The sequence below is a fragment of the Bombus fervidus genome, chromosome 14, assembly GCF_041682495.2.
Source record: "Bombus fervidus isolate BK054 chromosome 14, iyBomFerv1, whole genome shotgun sequence".
NCBI lineage: Eukaryota > Metazoa > Arthropoda > Insecta > Hymenoptera > Apidae > Bombus > Bombus fervidus.
In genome coordinates this window covers 7,044,356-7,064,214 of record NC_091530.1, presented here as the reverse complement: position 1 = coordinate 7,064,214, position 19,859 = coordinate 7,044,356, and the positions used below count along the sequence as shown (strand labels likewise).

At 30.4% G+C, this 19,859-nt stretch overlaps 4 protein-coding genes across 13 annotated transcripts; 1 reads left to right on the top strand and 3 right to left on the bottom strand.

Annotated features, from left to right (window-relative positions):
- Positions 1-209: 209 nt before the first annotated feature.
- On the top strand, positions 210-7,667 carry LOC139994385 (solute carrier family 2, facilitated glucose transporter member 3). Of its 4 annotated transcripts, none has more exons than XM_072016959.1 (9): positions 210-480; positions 1,377-1,429; positions 4,054-4,130; positions 5,594-5,701; positions 5,777-6,050; positions 6,120-6,413; positions 6,486-6,892; positions 6,976-7,247; positions 7,339-7,667. In XM_072016959.1, the coding sequence occupies exons 2-9, from the start codon at positions 1,387-1,389 to the stop codon at positions 7,436-7,438; spliced, it is 1,575 nt and encodes a 524-aa protein (XP_071873060.1). In that variant the 5' UTR covers positions 210-480; positions 1,377-1,386; the 3' UTR covers positions 7,439-7,667. The 4 variants fall into 4 exon arrangements, with proteins under 4 accessions (XP_071873060.1, XP_071873059.1, XP_071873062.1 ...); XM_072016958.1 differs by lacking the exon at positions 210-480 and adding an exon at positions 1,159-1,298; XM_072016961.1 differs by lacking the exons at positions 210-480; positions 4,054-4,130 and adding an exon at positions 1,159-1,298.
- A 159-nt stretch (positions 7,668-7,826) lies between these two features.
- LOC139994388 (solute carrier family 25 member 35) lies at positions 7,827-10,707 on the bottom strand. Of its 2 annotated transcripts, none has more exons than XM_072016969.1 (5): positions 10,378-10,707; positions 8,793-9,174; positions 8,396-8,614; positions 8,208-8,322; positions 7,827-8,124 (listed from the first exon to the last, which is right to left on the bottom strand). In XM_072016969.1, exons 1-5 carry the CDS (start codon positions 10,410-10,412, stop codon positions 7,931-7,933), a joined length of 945 nt encoding a protein of 314 aa, XP_071873070.1. In that variant the 5' UTR covers positions 10,413-10,707; the 3' UTR covers positions 7,827-7,930. The 2 variants fall into 2 exon arrangements, with proteins under 2 accessions (XP_071873070.1, XP_071873071.1); XM_072016970.1 differs by lacking the exon at positions 10,378-10,707 and adding an exon at positions 10,075-10,350.
- A 496-nt stretch (positions 10,708-11,203) lies between these two features.
- On the bottom strand, positions 11,204-12,587 carry Gas41 (YEATS domain-containing protein 4 Gas41). The gene is made up of 4 exons (XM_072016971.1): positions 12,410-12,587; positions 11,950-12,231; positions 11,697-11,877; positions 11,204-11,624 (listed from the first exon to the last, which is right to left on the bottom strand). Exons 1-4 carry the CDS (start codon positions 12,458-12,460, stop codon positions 11,452-11,454), a joined length of 687 nt encoding a protein of 228 aa, XP_071873072.1. The 5' UTR covers positions 12,461-12,587; the 3' UTR covers positions 11,204-11,451.
- Positions 12,588-12,728: 141 nt separating this feature from the next.
- Positions 12,729-19,826, bottom strand: Pfrx (6-phosphofructo-2-kinase/fructose-2,6-biphosphatase). Of its 6 annotated transcripts, none has more exons than XM_072016965.1 (8): positions 19,687-19,826; positions 18,727-18,995; positions 16,417-16,844; positions 15,790-16,161; positions 15,611-15,712; positions 15,088-15,322; positions 14,417-14,544; positions 12,729-13,681 (listed from the first exon to the last, which is right to left on the bottom strand). In XM_072016965.1, the coding sequence occupies exons 2-8, from the start codon at positions 18,803-18,805 to the stop codon at positions 13,625-13,627; spliced, it is 1,401 nt and encodes a 466-aa protein (XP_071873066.1). In that variant the 5' UTR covers positions 18,806-18,995; positions 19,687-19,826; the 3' UTR covers positions 12,729-13,624. The 6 variants fall into 6 exon arrangements, 5 of the variants coding, with proteins under 5 accessions (XP_071873066.1, XP_071873067.1, XP_071873065.1 ...); XM_072016966.1 differs by lacking the exon at positions 19,687-19,826 and adding an exon at positions 19,508-19,625; XM_072016964.1 differs by lacking the exon at positions 19,687-19,826 and adding an exon at positions 19,288-19,469.
- Between the last annotated feature and the right edge of the window lie 33 nt (positions 19,827-19,859).

The window sequence follows — 19,859 nt, the reverse complement described above, 5'->3', positions numbered from 1 at the left end:
TAAAATTTCGCTTCACAAAGATACTCCCTTAAATGATAGAGATAGCAACGGCCAATTATCAAGGCAAAATTTTGACCAATTAACAGTACCATATATACTTGTAAATTTATCTGTATTCATTTTTTATTATAGTAGATATTTTACTATATCACTTAGATTATTGATATTCGCCAATTAACGCAAAATTTTCGAACCATTACAAATTAAAATTAAAATAATGTTGAGCTCGTTGAAAGTGAAGTTTTTCTCGCAGAATTTCTCACAGAATGGGTTATTCAAGACTGGAATTAATTACATGAATAAATAAGAAGTACGTAATGTAAACTCTGTTGGAGAGGATAGAAAAATGGTGGGGATTCCCACTTCGGAAATCATTTACGGCATTTGAGCTATTCCCCCGTGAACAGTGTAACGAAGTAGACAAGCAGTCGTGCATACTAGGACTCGGGTTTATCGAAAAAAACTTTACTGCAAGAAAAGGTTAGTAAGTCATTTAAACTATGTACATTATGCCTCTACATTATATGCAATCATATATGAAATTTTCTACAATTTAATACTAGAATTACTAGAATGATCAAAATGACCAATTTAGTTGAAGCTTTTCATAGAAACTTTATAGATTTACAACAATGTATTTTGATGAATTTCAGTGATTTCTTTTTTGTAAAGTAAGAATGTGTTTTCAGAAATTTTCTTTTTATCTTGTATTACTTACCTTCTTATGTATCTTTCATTTTAATTTCTTTGGTATAAAATATTATAATTTAATCGTTGATAGGTGTAGTTAAACATTGCGATGTCATTGTGGCACTGAAAATACGTAATTGACAAAAACATTGAAATAGAAATAAATGAAAACTTTCTATAAAAATAAATTATAAACGTGTAAAAATTTCATTATTACCAAGAAAGTAAAGTGACATTGCTTCTGCACAAGCAGCGATCGGCGAGTAATTTAAGAAGTGTGTATTCTGGCCGTTATCACGTTGGTGAAAGAAAAACAAAAACGTTTACTTTACGAATTAGGAACTTCCAACTTGTTTTGTTTCAAATGAGAGAAGACACTCGTTAATATCTGTTAATGTTCGAGAATTTATTTAAACTGTCGAGAATTCGATTGGCGAAATCGATTGATAAATTTCGATAATTGAATGTTATCGACACGACACTTACTAAACCTATAAAAAGGCGAAACGAAAACCATTGAAACGTACATTGACACTAAATAAATTTAGACTGATAGATAAAAACGTATAGAAAGCGACTAATGCAGCGATGGTATTCGATTCTGAACGGTCTGTGATCTATTTCTTAAATTATTTCAATATGCAAGTTGTGACATGTTATTTTAAGTATTGTCTTTCTTTACGCAGTTCATCATATATGCGTTGTGATTCCGAAGTGGGAGACATGCTTGATTATAGCGGTATGTAAAAACTAATGAATTATATTTATTTATTTTATTTATTTATTATCTATTCATACATCGTATGTGTTTGTGGACATATATAAATCAGATAATGAATCATTTATCATTAAAAACATGAAACGTTGGTTAATTTAAAATCATTTATTGAAATCTTGCATGCATCGTAATGATGAATTATTCATTCTTATTAGATACGCGTTGGACATTTTGGTTTAGTTTCCATTCCATTGTCCGATTGAAATTAATATATGTCTGGAATTAAATAGTGATGAAGTGGTTGTGAAAGTATTGTCAATCTGCATGTAACAACAATGTATAATCACCAAATTGAAGATATTCATGCATATTCGTATTTTTACAAATCTAATGAAAGAAATGGAATTGAAATAGAAATTTCTTTCTTTCACTAAATATGATAACAAGCATTATACCATGTACATTTTATATGTATACCTTTTTGCAGCTTTAAGCCTATCAATGCATAATCATCCGCAATCTGATAATAACAAATTATTTATGTCAAATTCGATAACGAAAGTCTACTTAAAATATCAAGCATTATCATCTTGAAATTTGATAATATTTAATATGTATTAACTACAAGACGGAATAAAAGAGCATTCCAAAAATTTAGTCAACACTTTTTTCTTATTTTACAAATTCATGAAATTCTGTTACTGAAAGACAAATTGTAAATTCTAGCTTATGAGTACATGTAATACTGAAACACATTTTAGTCACGGTTTTGCATTTAATACACTTTATTCGTTGACATTGGATCTTTTCATGTGAGATAATGTATGCACGTGCTTGAATATCGTCGCGTCTCTCAATTCAATATTTACATTTGTAATTCCGCCTTCTTTGTATGATGCAATTAGGTAAATGATATCTTCATCCAGGAAGCAAACTTTCAGGAAGGACGACATTCCTCTTTTAAAAATAGAAGACACAAACCGCGCTTCATACCATTCATATTTATCGTGAATGAAGATCGTGTTATAGAAGAATCGATGATCATTCGTTCAAATCGTACGATCTACAATTTATGGATTGACTGGATATTATTTAAAGAAATTGATTATTTCTAAAGAATATTTTGAGAAGAATTATAATTATAATTGAATATCATCGCAGATAAATCGATTGACTTTACTTTACGCAAATATTGGAACTCAATTGTTATTAAATGATATAAGGCGAATTATATTTGCAATGTATATATATGTATACAGTGGCTCATGAAAGTTTGTCAAAAGACATAGATAAGAAATAAAATATTCTAGAAGCCTGTATTGAAAGGATATTCGTTACCGAAAAAGGCGAACTATCTTTGAAGGAAAGATTCTTGAAAATACAGATGGTAAAAAGTCTAATTCTAATAAAATTTTTCTTACACTACGAATTTTCCGAACACCTAATATTCAGAAGAAGTTTTCTATGTATACATATAAAACATTTTGAAACTTCATTAACATTATAACGAGATATGATTACCACAACTATATTGGTACAATTTAAAACCAATCGGAAAATGTATATAGAAGTTACAAGATATTTACTGCAAACAAACATACTTAATAAAAAATTAGTATACAGCACAATAACTGTAGATATTGTAGTAATATGTTATATGCAATATTGAAAAGTTTATAAAATTTGTAAACCAACTCCTATTCAAGGCCATCATCACCATCATCAGTATAAAATGAAACTCTATTTATTTAATATACAACATTAATAACTACTTATACATATAATAAACGTAATAGTGGTATGACTGGTAATACTGAATATTAAGGCTTATTAAATAATAGAAAATTGACTGTCTGAATACTTTACCAATATAATCATGATAATCATATTTCATTATAGTACTAATAAAATGTCAAAATGTTTCGTATAACATACATAATATATTCATAAAAGATTTCTATATGTGCAAATACTTTCGTGAATTTTATATATTAAATAATTATTCTAAATCAATAGTTTATTTAATATTCGTGATATTGTATAATGCGCATTTACCAACTACGTAATACTTTTCAAGGAAAAGCTGATACAATTAAACATCTGAAAGTGCACATTTGCGTATTTCAAACTTTTTGTGAACATTGTTCTACCGCTCTAAGGTTGATGTATCTACCTTAGAAAATATATACGTTTTCATCAATAATTGCTTAAGTAAAATAAGAAATTTCTTCATTCTGTTTCTATATACAATAGCATATACGTACATATTGATACAATTGTATACAAAGTCGAAGCCAAAGTTCCGTGTTACCAATCCATTTTTAAGTTTCTAGTCTTATTTGCCATTTTGACATCGTGTGAAGTCGTGTCAGTGACACAGTGACACATGTTATACAAAGTATGGCGTTAGGGTTAGGTAATATTTTTCGAAATTTTTCAATAGTTGCTCTAATTTTATTACCTATTCTCTTCATAAAATATTATTTCTACAAAATTTTTGCTTTAGACAGCAAGGTATTTATTTAAATTTATGTTTCTAGATTTATTTAGATTGATCGTTTATTCATTAACGTAGCATGTTCATAGTGAAAGTATATCTAACTTTATTTTAACATGATAAATATAATAACTAATCATAATTATAGATAGTCATGCTGCAGTACTCACGGACTCTGAGCGATCTAATCGTCCATCTAATTCGGATAATCTAAACGAAAGATCAGTAAGTATAATTTATCAAATAAAATTCGAAATAGAAGCATGCATCGTTTAACGATTTTGTACGTATCGATGAATTTCAAGCTATATCCTTAATTTGTATATTGATGAAACAGATTATTTAAGATCTGAATCACAGATAGTGTAATGAACATGTAAGACTCGAGCATTTCATAATATTTGATTAAAACACTTGAGTTCTATGTATGTTATCCTTGTACATAGCTCCCTTGTTTAACTTAAGTACGAATGATATGAAAGTGTGTAAAAAAATAAAGAACAAGATATAAAAGCACCTTTTTCAATTATGCATTGGAATCAATCTATATATTACTTCAGTTGTCATTGCTTTATCATTAAAAGACATAAGCAGAGATTTACTTTTATTTAAAGGTCAAATTGTCTTCTATTATCATATACCTCATTTGAATTTGTTTTTTCTTCCTTTTGATATTGTTTCATTTAATATAATTTCATAATGATAATATTTCATAAGTGTTCAGTTTATTAATTCTATAACAGCCACTATGTAAAAACTAATGACATGAAAATCATTCAAAAGAGAGAAAACAGAATATTATATAAAAATAATTTATAAGCAATCTATTCATATTTTGTGATCCATTTTTTAAGTCCACATTTGATTATTAATTCCATTCTTGATATTTCTCCATCAAAAGATTCTCTATAAGAGATATTTTTGTATATACACATTTGTGTAATTGAAAAACTGAGACTAGATCTAGATCTACTTTTTATAAAGTTTTAGTAATGCATGGTTGGTTGTCTACATAGTTTCCAGGTTTGCCAGTGATGTGTGGTTTTATTGAGTTTTATTCCATCATTCCATCCAGGCTTTTCCATTATATCACTGATTGGTCTCCCAAGGTGCAACACATTATTGCTTATGATGCTTAATTGTTTCAGTGGTATGGTTTTCTGGTTTTATATATATATTTTTTTTATTTTTCTTCTTTTAAGAGAAATGCAAACTTACCAGTGTATCTTATATTGTATTACTCATAACGTTGATCACATAAATTATATCATATGATTTATTGTGCTGCACCATCACATATCCTATGGTACATGATAAAGTGCCTTAATATGTGTTGCTGGTATTTCATAGATTTTTGTGTTTCACAAATATATTTTTGGCTATGTGTTGTTATCATTACATACCATTTTTTTTTTTTTTTTTTTGTATTTTCATTTAAATTCCATTATTTTATTACATTCACATATTACTGTGATACAACTATGAATAAATCACCAATGACATTAACATGATCACACTGTTTTGTAATTTGCATTTTCTTTAATTTCTAATGAACAGGACACATAGGAATTGCTATTTTGTTTTACATTTAAAAATGAACTTCAAATTACAAGTGAAATATCTATGAATATGTAATACTTTCTACTTTGCTCTTTAAAAGCAAACAAGACAATATTTATTTTTCTTAGATACCAGGAGGATGGACCATCACATTAGCTTTAGCAGCTGTTACCTGCTGCTTAGGATCAGCTGTACCAGCAGGATTTAATATAGGAGTACTAAATAATGCAGCCCATGTGAGTGTCTCAACTTGTGTTTTATAGAAACTTGTAAGTATATTTATTTATTAAATATATTTATGTTAATTGTAGCTGGTGGGTGCATTTTGTAATGAAAGTATTAAAGAAAGATATGGCATGGATGTATCCGAAAATGGCCTGAAAATAGTTTGGTCTAGTGTTGTCTCAATTTTTCTCATTGGAGGGGCAGCTGGTTCATTCCTCTCAAGCTGGGTGGCAGATAGATATGGAAGAAAAGGAGCACTGTTTGTTGGAAACATATTTGGCATTATAGGAGCTGCAATGTTTTTTCTAATACGCAAATTAAATTCAATCGAAATTTTGTTAGCAGGCAGATTAGTTGTTGGTAAGTTTTAGGATACCAAATTCAAAAATGTGAAATTATTTGTTACATGAAAATTTTATATCTTTCCAGGACTATCTGGAGGTTTCGCGACAAGCATAGTACCAATGTACATGTCAGAAATTGCACCACTTAGGCTAAGAGGTGCAGTTGGAGTAATATGTCAACTAGGAATTACATGTGGAGTATTTTTAGGGCAAATTGCAGGGCTTGATACAGTTCTAGGAACTGAAAATTCTTGGCATTATATGCTAGGAGCATTTGTTCCATTATGTATATATGCTTTGGTTTTTACAAGCATTATTTTACCAGAAAGTCCTAAATATCTATATATAATCAGGGAACAGAAGCAGAAAGCTTTGGATGGTTAGTAAAAATACTAGTCTTGTAGTAAATGGTATATTCACAATAACATTCAAGACTATTTTAATATTTCAGAACTGAGTAGAATACGTAAAATGGATATAATGTTACTAGAAGTGGAAATTTCTAGTCTACAGCAAGAAATAGAAACAAAAACAACAGCCGAACCTTGGACTATCAAGCGCATTTTTAAAGATCCAAATCTAAAGCTTCCTGTATTTTTAGTTTGTATAATACAATTCGGTCAACAGATGAGTGGTATAAACGTTGTATTTTACTATTCTAACTCCATATTTATCAATGCTGGACTTGGCATTACTGGAGCACAATATGCAACTCTTGGTACTGGCGTGGCTAACATTGGTATGGCTCTTGCTTCAGTACCAGTGATGTCAACTTTGAATAGGAGAGGTGTCCTACTTACTAGTATATATTTGTGCTTAGGATGTTTGATAATTTTATGTACTTCCATTTTATTAATTGTAAGTAAAATTATTTTGAATAGAATAATTTGTATTAGAAGTTGAAAGTTTAGCTTGTAAAATAATTATTTGTGTCCTTACAGCATCTGTCATCGCATATGCCAATAATATGTACGATAGCCGTTCTGGCTTATGTGATATTTTATGGAATTGGTCTTGGACCAATACCATACTTCATTGGATCTGAATTATTCGACGTTGGTCCTAGACCAGCAGCTATGGCACTTGGTAGTGTTTTTAATTGGGGTGGAAATTTTATAGTAGGAATGACGTTCCCAACAATAGAAAGTATCATGGGACCATATACTTTTTTAATATTTGCCGTATTTCTTTTATTATTAGGACAAATTGTTAGGTATGTAGTAAAAAGTCAAATTTACAAATAATACAATCATTTGTAATTACTTACGATATATCCTGTAATAATATAATATTATTCTATATAGGATATACTTACCTGAGACTAGAGGAAAGAATACAATGGACATTGCAGCATCAATAAGTCAAGGATTTAACTCTAGACCAAATTCCATCCGTCATGCTTAAATTTAAAAACTGGTACTTTATATGGTCTAATACTTTCTAATGAATAGATAGGTTTACAATTTTTTCGTTGTAAGGTTTATGTAAATATTTAATTAATAAGGGTTATTTTTTTACGATTTAGATAAGAAATTTATTATATTTTTATTTTTTATTTTGTTAATACTGTATTTATCTAAACATCTGTATCTAAATAATTACAAATTTTGAAATATTCGATTTATTAATATAATTACATCATTTAATTATTTTCGAATACATGAAAAGATAAATTGTTAGATTTTACATTTGTTAACGAAAATTACAGTCAAATCACATTGACATTAAGTTTCCGGTAAACGAACAAATGTTTTTAAATATGTAATTGTTACTCAAGTATAAAGCATTTCACTGCCCGTGTAAGAAATTTTATTTTTTCATTCTATAGCATACTTAATACAATAGTTCAAACATTATAAAATTCTTTGCTACGTATTTTACAAATTTAAGCAATTGTTAATTTTGTAATATGTTATATAATTGATCTAATTTTTCATAAAATACTAAACAAAGCACTGTGTGCGGTGCTATTCTCATCCACGTTGGAAAAATTCCTTTATATAAACCAGAGAGTCCTTCTGTTCGTAATATTTTAATGATCGCGTCCAATAGTCCGTTATACAACGTACCTTTTCCGCTTACGTCCGTCTCTATATTTAATTATAAAATTATCAATCTTACAAGTCCATCAACAAAAATTACTTTCGAAATATTTTTATCAAATTACACTCACGTTGATTGTAGAGCCTTGTTGCTAAGACATCAAATGGTTGCATAGTGAGAGCTACACAACTTCCACCGATTATGGAAGCCAGAAAAGTCAGAAATATCGGTTGATCTGTAAACACCTTAAAAAGAAATATGAAATATTGTAATTTTCATTTATACTATTCTAAACATGATATCTTTTCAAATATTTACTTGTAATGAGCGTAACCAATCCGCAGCTAAACCAAAGGTAGTTAACTGTGTTGCGGATCCTACAAAAACACGTGGTACATTCGCATACCAGCCGCGATACAAAGCCACTATCCCACCTTCTTTCCAGAGAGATTTGAATGCGCTCCAAGTTCCTAAATAATTATGCTGATAACCAACGGCTATGGTTTGTGTTGATTGCGCTTGTAATTGTGTTTTTACCTATTGCAATGAGAAAGACGAATGTAATATAAAATTGCTCATTGTCAATTAAAATACTGTAACGATGTGTCTTGATAAATTAACATATCAATTTTAATATAAATCACTCATGATATTATTGATATTTAAGGATAAACTTTCATACAAAATAATTAACAAAGTAGTAAAGAAGAGTTACCATATAGAACGGACTACCAAGAACAGCTCCAACAGAGCCAGAAGTTCCAGTTAGTACAATAGTCTTTAAAATATCAGTATCCCCTTTGTCATTAGTGATTAGGTCGTACTTTTTTGCTGTATTGTAGATGCCTAACCGTATTCCATTGAGCACGACTTGAAAATATAGGGCCGGTACGATACCGGCTTGTAAAGCAGTTATACCCTCGTGTTTTGCAATTAAATAACCCGCGTGTAAGGTGTTTTTATATATTTTCTTGTATGTGTTTCTTGCTTCTAGCTCTCCTTGTAGTTGTAATCGTACTTTTATCACATCAACTGGGTTTGTAAAAAATCCAGCTCCTACCGCTGCTAATGCACCAATTGCAAACTCTATACCTGGACTAATAAAAGTTAACAATTAATAAGTATAATTATAGTTTTCTTACTATAACCCATTAACCCTTATTAACCCATTAAGGACCGAGAAATAGTTTATCGTAATATTATAGATATTTCAATATTTTTTAATTTCATAAAGTCGTGTAAGTGGAAGATATAATGATGAATAAATATTTAACGAATGCTTAGAATTCCATTTTCTGGCTAAAATGTTAAAATACAAAATTTGATAATGTAAATTGGTTAAGAGATGATTGCGAATAAAATATTGGCCCTTAATGAACTAATTAAAATATAATCCATTTAAAATTTCGTGCGAAATATACTTATATAATTATACTTCAGCGGAAGTAATATATAACGCTATTCAGCTTTAAGTTAACTCTTATTAGTTTTGAAGTATTGTGCAGAATAACCATTGAGGGAATGTTTAACTAGATGTAAAAATAATGAAATAACGATATTTTTATAAACTTTATTATATTGCAGTATTATACGAAATGACTAATATAATGAATTACATGAATAATTGACGTTTACGACAGTTCAAATAAGTACAAAGAAAATATTAGTAATACTATTTCACTAATGCACACATCTTAGTAAATTATTAGTGAGTAAAATGCTCTTTATTTTCTAATCTAAGTTACAATAAACACTAAACAAATTCAATTAATTTCTAATATGGAGTTTTACTTGCAGTATGAACGTAGCTAACATTCACATCAAAAAAGGTCCCAATTACAAAATTAGAAATAATTCTATTTAAATAGAATAACAGTTATTAGTATTAAAAATTCTTACCAAAGTAAATGTTACATTACATTCATTGAACCAAACAAACAATAAAACACTAAATGAAAAACTGATCAAATTAATGAAATAGTTAAGTCATCACTGACCAAGGAATCGAATTCATAATTATGATATAAAATAATCATGATCAATTGTTACAAATTTTATATCGTTAGAAAGCATAGGAGTAAAAAGACTATAGTAGACGTGAAAATTTAACTTTCAAATACATATTTAGGAATGTGCAATAGTGATATTAATCGACCGGCCGGTTTTAGACACGGAAAAATTCTTGCATAACTATCATCTACCATGCATATACATGCATATGTAGGAATGATATTGGAGTTAGCTTAAACTTAAACTACATATCATCGGTTAGAAATGCGTAATCAGTATTAAAAGCTCACGGTCTGCTGATGCTTGTATTCGGCGCTGCGGTCATTTCCTATATATAATAGTAAAACGTTTCTGTGCGCGCGATGCTAATTTAAATCGAATTTAATCGAACTTAATTATTACAGCGAGTAATGATACTGTCCCTGTTTTTATCATGACTGATCATATTTTATCTAAAAATTGTATAATCACTTGATTGCGTGAGGTTTATATTTTTTTAAAAATGACTATTGTCAAGGTCAAGATTTAGAAGTCGGGATATTTTATTGAGACTAAAGAATTTCTAGTTGGTATCATTATGCAATAGTATATATTAGAAACATATAGAAATTATATTTATATAAACTAATGATTAATAATATGAATATCTGAAAAACTTGACAGGTCGTAACATGTTCAGAAGTTTTTGCGCATGCGTTGATAAGTACAGTAATCGCAATTAGAATTTGATGAAACTAGGAATCGTTTATTGTACATTTATTTAATAGAATTAGAATAACTAATTCATAGGATTTGGTGATTATATCTAATGAAGATTTTTGAAGATATAGTTTGATGTTAAATAAAATAAGATACACAATAGTTTGCAGTTATAAGAGCTAGTAATAATACAGCGTTATCCGAACTTCGAACTTGTAGATTATTATGTGGTTTCATCAGAATTGCGAGGCTATTTTGAAATCGATTGTTCTATAATAGTTTCTTTTAATACTTGAATTCATTTTATTGTATTTTTCTGTATCTAGTCAAATCCTTTTTTTCAGTTTATAGTCTTTTTTTTTCTTTTGTCAAAATTATCTTACGCTTAAATAATTATTAGTAGTAGATTGGAAAAAGTTACTATTATCATAATTCATGATCGAAACAAAATGTATACTGTCATATACATAGAACATTATTGTTTAATATATTCTGTAAAATCAATGTATCAATTTATGTTATGCAAACTTTATTATTTATACCTAGATGTTAATTGCAATATGTACATTTATTTTACATTCTTTATTTGTTTTATAATTGTCTATTATATTAAAACTACTTCTTTTATTCCATAATAATCTTAGAAAATTCTTTAAATGCTTAGATTATGCAACAGATAAACTTCCACCAGCTTTAGAAATTTTAGCAATCTCTTCTTTAAATTTAGCAATTGTTTCCTTTGCTAAGGTTAATTTTTCCTTAAATTCTATGACTTCCAATCTTATTTTGTTCCTTGCTTCTATTATTGCTTTCATTGTAGACTCCTTTTTGGCTTCAACTGCATAATAAAATAAAAATAATTTTCATATATGTATATTAAATCATTAATTTAAATAAAATGACTATATACAATCTGTATTATGGCGCCAAACACCAAAAGTTGTAGGTTTACTGGAGTTCAGTAAATGTTGCATTAAGGCTGTTGGATCTTGGAAAACTATTTCTTCATAAAACTCAGAAACTAAGCTCTTTTTCCCTAGTTGTATCTCAGGTGTTGTTTGGAACAGTTTTAATATATGATATATAGTTACCTATTTAGAATATAAATAATTCCAATAAATTTGCATGATTCATATGCTTAGAATTATGAAGAATCTACTTACAGGACGTTCATTAGGGTCATGAAAATAAATTTTAATCACAATTTCAAATTCTCCCCAACCAGTTTCACTGAGTTCATAGGGAGCTTTGGTCATAATACGATTTGGATTGTTGTAACTTTCATGTAATTTAAAGTGAACTTTTTTAACATATGTAGACATGTCTTCATTGTGATATGGTTTAACATAAACTGTCCACTGATGTGTATGGCCATCTTCTTCCCTTTTTTTACCAAAATAACGGGCTATATTGCCATACACAATTGGTTTCACTATTGTAACACCCTGGTTCAATAAAATTTAAATAATTATTTTTCATTCTTCTTCAACTTTATAATAAATACTCGAATAATTGTTATTTCAATTACTATTACATTACATTTGTTTGTTACTTTTTACTACATGTATAGGTTAGAAACATAAAAGTGCATCGATTTTTTCACACTATTTAAAGGAAATATACCTTAACTCTACCACCAGAGTCAGGGCCAAATTCGTTAGTTGTTGCCATCATTCTGATTAGTTGTCCTGTTCATTACACAAAGACAAAATATTGGAAAATATCAACTAAGTGACATTACTGCCGATAATTTCAGCGCTACCTAGTTTACACTAGTGCTATCTGGCATGGCGCTAAATATTCGACACGCTTTTATTATCGAAAAGAACATCTTTTTGCACTTTTTTTATAATGCAATAAAGATATAAGGATGCAATTAAATGTTTAACATTTATATTAATCTTAGATGCAAAGATGGATTGAAATTAAAAGACAGAGTGTATTGTTTTCAAGTAAATGTATTTTTTTTCATCGTGAAGGGTATTAAAAAAATATGTACACTTCTCTTAAAATAAATTACACTTCGAAAAGTTCTCGATTTTCCACACAGCATAATCTTCTTGACAAAAATATTTTGGAATCTATTCCCTAATACCAGTAACTAGATTATCATATGAGATAAATTTTTGAAATATAACATGATTCTCGCTCGGCACGATAGTTTCCGTAGAAGATTAAAGACAGCTGTTTCCTAATCGATAATATACGCGACTTGATAAGTTCATAATTGCCAGAATATGTTAGTATCAATAAAACATTTCTATAAAATACATAAACGTCATTATATAACCACTATATATGTTAGAAATACCTGCGGGTATTGATTTTTTTTTCTTTCCTATCGACGATTTACAAACAACACGAAATACATAACAAATCGAGAAGTTAAACATGTTTAATACGATACCATTTTTTAAATATAATACTCAAAATATAGATATAGGATTTTAGATATCAGGAAACTCAGTATCAGAACAAATTTATGTATGTGGTTACATATGCATTTAAGTTTCATAGGATTCTCTCCGTAATTTCGATTACATTCAAACATCTGTATTTTGTCACAAGTCAAAATTTGTCACATTTTAACGCTACACTAGCATACGGCACGTATTAGAAAATCGACAGAACAGAAAGGAACCCTTTGATCACGTAATTTGTATAGAAATAATGTCGGATGATATCGGACATATTTCGTGTATATTTGATTAAAATAAAGAGTTAATGGATGCACGTTGCATCGGACGTATAAAGGCAGCCAGCTGCCAAAAGAATGCGTCTTCAGCACCTCGTAACGACGATTAGAATTAGCTCTGTCGTGCTACAATGTTGTCGTTATCAGGTGCGAGGCAATTTTTCTTTCCTTCGGAATTGTTCCTCTAGATATCCCGGGATCTGAAAAGAGTTTATACAACGACCGTTATATCGTTTAGACAATAGTTTGTAGCCATATACTAAGCATTAGCTACTACATTTCTACTCCATCTAGATAAACAGAGATGTAAAAAGTAATTCGCACATAAATAATTAAGCAGGTTTTAATGATAACTCTTATGGTCATGTCATACTGTTAAAACATATATAAACATATACTTTATTTCCATAGCACTTATTCACTACGACGATCAACGTTTCACTTGAGTAAATAATTTACCATAAAATATACGATTTATTAAACAAACTGGACCATAAATGCAATCCTTCTGTGTGCTTTACGGTGACGATAATTATAAATATATACAGGCTACTGTGACAACAAATTTAACACTAAAATTGACATCTACGTGAGTGATACGATGTCTCACATTGTTTATTACCCATACTATTCTAACAGAGAAGTAAATGCGACGCACTGTTTAATATACAAAGCTTAGAATTGGATGACATTTAGGACACATTAAATCAAGATTAGATACGAGGAAGTAGTCCCAATCCACTAATGGTCAGGCATTCTGAGAACATTAAAACATAAGAAACTTAAGGAATCGAGATATTTTATTATGAGTAAGCAAAATAAGAGTGTGTCAATTTTTTCTTATTCTTTCTCTTTTGTTGCTGCTCGGTATAAGGATGTATTTACAAGGAAGGAAAAAGAAACAATTGCTACTAGTCAATTGTAATCAATTCTACCTTTGGTTTTGGTCGATGAGTGTTCACTGCGTCAATTGGTAATCGAATATGTTCCACTTTACAGCCATAGGCAACTGGCGTTAATTTAATAATAGTATGTAGTGGCACTTGTAAATATGGTAATTCATCTGGAAGGAGACAAATATGATCAAAATTATTTTGTAAAGTGAAAAAAGAATAGAATCTTTGAATCACATGAAGTACAGTAAGAAAAATAATGTCATGAGAAAAGATAAATATTATCTACTCATCAAATAATGGTTTGAAGTATAAGATAGATTACGTATGTATTCGACGCGTATGAAATTGATTAAACTACTCGCAATTTATGGAAATAAAATTATATAAACAAGAACGACGGCTATCTTGGACTTCCGTCATACATATAATTTCGTCACTCCCGATATCTCACTTTTTGCATACATATCTATTTTGTTCAGTTCATTTCGATACGTCGAAGGTCGAAAGTTATACAACTTCGATATTCCTTGTTCAAGTATACATACGTTTATGTCGTATAACTATGATTTCTGTATTTACGATGTGGATGCACTTTATTCATCCTTTATTAATTTGATTAAGCAGTCGTTCTGATAAAAATATCTTCTCTCAATTATTTATATACTAATATCAACCATATAAATAAAATATCTGTAAATAAAGATATTTACCCGCACTTTTGTCTAGGAAGTAAGCAAATAGACATCGCAAAACTGCTTGGTGGCTAACAACCAAAACATTACCCTGTCGTTCTAATTCCATTATCACTGGTTCCAATCGCGCGACCAGATCTTCGTAACTTTCCCCTCTCGGATAACGATATGAGAATTTATTTTGATCTCTCGCAGCAAAGTCTGTCGGATACTTTTCTGCGATTTCTTCATAAGTCATTTCTTCACAAATACCCTGTGCATAAATATGGTTTAATTATTATCATAAATAATTTTATATGTAAATATTTCTTTTGTCATTCAAAACTTTTATTATATATAAAGTAAATGTTTTATTGATCCTAATGCAATTACTGTCTACAAGGTACAAAGAAGGCCATTTTTTATTAGTTCAACGTTAATCAAACATTTAAAAAGAAATTTTGAACAATAAAGTGTAAGAAACAATATTTTTTCATTCTATTCAAAATCATTTGATAAATTTTCATTGAAAACAAAAGTAATTAATTATTTCTCAACTTACCGCGTCTATCTCATTTAACGCTTTCCATCTTTCTTGGGGCACATTCACGTCACTTGCCGTTTGAATGGTCCTCTTCAGCCAGCTAGTCCACACTCGCAAACCCTACAATTATGAAAAATGTTATAGTTTACTCAAATAAAAATCCAAGATTTTTTTCTGCCCCATGCCTGTGCTCGTACCTGAATATCCTGACCAGTAATGTAGTTAGCCAATGCTTTGGCATATTCCCAGCCCCTAACGCTCAACTCCGAGTCTCCGCCTATCTTACCTTCGAGGTTCATCACGCTCTCGCCGTGCCTAGTTAAATAGATCGTACGTGGCACTATATGGATGTTCATAAGGTAATAAACTATCCTACTTTGTATGTGACCCTCGTGTTTATGGACCAGCACTTTCTCGCCAGTGTTGTAAATTTTCATAAAGGATAAATCGCTTTCTTGATTCTCGTCCAATGGCTGATACTTTTCTCGATAGTGTTCGATTCTCAGCATGAAATCAGCCAGTACTTCTTCCTTATTCATATTCGTATAATCTGGACTACTCACTTTTACCTACACGTTAAAAAGTTTTATTTTGTTAATTGTTAATATTTCTTAATTAAAATGTTAATAACTTTGTCGCAAGGAATCGAAGCCGATTTATGAATTGATTAAAAAGGAAAAGCTCTTTCATTTCCTGTGTATTTTATACATTATCCGATAAGAAATTGAAACAATATTTAAAAATAAAACATCTGAATCTATGTAGATCAATACTTTAAGAATTATTACGAGTTTCAAATGGACTTAGAAGAGCAATTTCCTTACTTCCATAATATTCTGTTCAACGATCTCAGGATCGTTGCAAACAGATTCGACAAAGAAGAGCTTGAAGCCCATTTTCTCGACCACGATGTCCCTGATTAGATGTCGTCTCTCGATGGTTGAGTTGGTGGCGTCGAACACAGCCACTTCGCCGTCCCCGCTCTCCAACCATTGGCAGACGTCCTTAAGGGCGTCCATCGCGCACTGGGTACGTATTGCCATTGCTTTAATATTATCAGGACGGAAAAATTCGTGACATTGATAAGCAGTGGTTGCATGTCGCCTGTATTCTCCCAAGTTGAACACCTTTGTATTTATACCAATCCAATTGAGATATCTACACAGCTTCTTTGAGATATACGTTTTACCACGGGCAGGCAACCCTACCATAGCAATCACATGCGGCTTGTTTACACAATTCGCTCGTTCGCCTGCAATTATCAAACATATCACATAAAAGAAAGTTTCAGAATTATTTTTTATCGTATGCTGGTCATTTTCAAGAAAATATTTTTGATTAGATATCATTGTACATACACAATAACCAGTTATTGGGTTTCATTTAGATAGTCTACCTAACATGAAACGGAAATTAATTTTTTCAAGTGCAATTGTCACTGTGCGATATCGTTCAATTTTCACCCAGTAGTAAATGGCAACTGTTGGTTTCTAGTAATATTAGTCTGGTATTTCGTTCGATACGTGCACAATGCGTGCTTTATTTATCTACATATTTTATATATATATATATATATATATGTACATAGATATATTTTTTATTTGTCTTTGTTAGTTTTCCTGGTATATTAATAGTGTACTGTCCTTCAAATACGAGAAAATTATCGTATTAATTTGTTGTTATTATTACTCAGTCGCATGTTCCGTTAAAATATCTGATAATTGAAGATACATAATCGTACGAAGTCTGGTCTCTGAATCTGCGTACATCGCTCGCGCTCTTAACATGCCTTAAATTTATAACGAGAACGAAATCAACTAGCTGTCCAAAGAAATTTACGCAATTTCGGGTCAGTGCTATTAATGACTACTTGCCTATTTTCACTGGCTTAAAATACGGGAATAATCGATCCGGAATTGTAACCAAAATAACGGAAATTGAGTTGCGAGTTCAACACATTTTTTACGATTCGTTGATCTTCGCTAGATAAAACTTAGATCGCATTGTGATGATATGAACCGTTTGGTTCCGATACAGCTTTTCAAACGTAAACATTTTGTTATCTGACACTCTTTGCGAAATAACCTTATGGCTCGACAAACATGTAAACGCGTGCCATCATTTTTCATCTTTCGTCCAATATTCTCAGATTAACTTTATCGTTCAACTATTTTTAGTAATCGAGCAAAGACCAAGGTACAATTGCAGGAAAGATATAACCACAAGAAATGCCTCCTTTGCAAATTTTCATGAGATAAAGAAACGCATCAAATCGGTGATTCTTCCATCTACTTAAAAAATCAATTACCTTTGGAACTCTTACAACCAGCGCTGAAACAGTATTTACGGTACTTCATTGTTTATATAACAAATATACTTTTGTGTTCTAATAAATATTTTTCATATTATGATTATTTGGGATTGTTCTCGTAAGTTTATTGAAATAATATTTATACAATAGAAATTTTCTAATGTAGGATTTTCATTGACTTTTGAGAAACACTTGACAGTAGATACTTTGTTTCTATAATAAAATACTGATGATCGAATGTTTGTATGAATACGCGTAAACTAGAAATTCTGCAAATAAGGTGGATTGATCGTAGCAATGAATCTTTGCAATCAAGGTCAAAATTAAAGTCGTTCCTATGGTGTCAAATACAGCTTCGTACCGGTTTCAATCAGTTTCACGTTACCATAGATTTCAGTCAATTAATACGATCTCTTGTCACATACATATGTATCCCACGTAATCGTGTCATTCGTGTGAATGCGGCTCACGCGGTTCAACATGGAGTATCTTTTCAGGTTATGTTCTCGTAGGATAATGATAGAATACAGTAACAGTAACCCACGTGATAAATAGCATATATTTGTAGAGAAACCAATATTTCTAAAAATATAATAAATGTCAAAAAGGCGAAAACAAATGACAAGTACTTTAATAAAAAGATTCACTTTGCAATCAAATGAGTCTCGCTTCTCAATTGTTTCTTCAAAAAACTTCAATACAACAGTTTCTATTATTTAAAAAAGCAAAAAATAAGAATTAAAAATATTTAGATTTAATTATTTATATTTAGGTTTTAATATTTATGGGAGAAATAACAATATTATTTTTCAGTATATCTTACCACGAATAGGAAAAGGCTTTGTTTGAATGGTGTCCGAGCTCGGTGGTGTGTAATGCATTTTGATTTTTGGATCAGTCATCCTACGACACCATGTAGATCTTCTTTTAGCCTCAGTAGACTCGTACAGATGTTTCAGTAACTTCTGTTTATTAAGAAAAGGAACACTGAAATCTCAATTTCACTAAACCAAAACACTCCACGTATGTGTCACTTATTAAACACGCATTAGAAGTTCGTCGTGTTAAGTTCACTGTCACTGCGGCCTCATCCTATAATTCATATTTACAGAATGTCATCGTACGTTAAATTTAGTATATGATGTTATATAGTTATTATCGCAGAACTACTGAAACGGTGAGATTTGACGAAAGTGCTGCAACAGGGAGTCGCGACCGCGAGCTATCTCACCAATGTAGGGGAGAGAGAGAGAGAGAGAGAGAAAAGATTCTTCTTCAGGAGAACTATGCGCATCTACTGTTCACCGGACAAGTCCAGACTTTAGTACGCACCGCGCAACGCAATGCATATCCCTTGAATCTTACAGCGATTATTATTACGTACAGATCGTGGTGCGGGGAAATCTTGTCAGCAGTAACTCTCATCGTGTGGCTCCGTTTTCTTTTATAAAACGAATATCAAATGACGTTTCACTGTGTTAAAAAATACTCTCGTTTTATACATAAGACATATCTTTTTGAAAAAGAATTGATATGCTGAAAGAACGATATTTATTTTAAGATGAAAACGAATCATAGATATATATTGGATTTTTGACAAACACCACTGTTATATGAGATACTTCTGGCCAGTCCGTAGCCTCGAGAATGATCACGCGACTTCTTTTGACGTCATTTATTGTTTTCCAACCAATTCTTCCTGCTTTGATATAGAAAAATATGAGACCATTGCAACGATGATGTCCCCTATACTTTGTTGTACTTATTGCAAATAGTTGCTTACCAAATGTGAAAATTTGTGGTCTTCCGTAAAAATGATAAGTTTGACCGAATCCCCGCTTATTTTATCACTTGTTTCGGTAACCAATAAGAAACATTCGCAACTAAAAATGTAGCGAATAGGAGTATGTGATTCTGCAGAAGGTACCAGTTATGACGTGTCTCTTATAGATACGT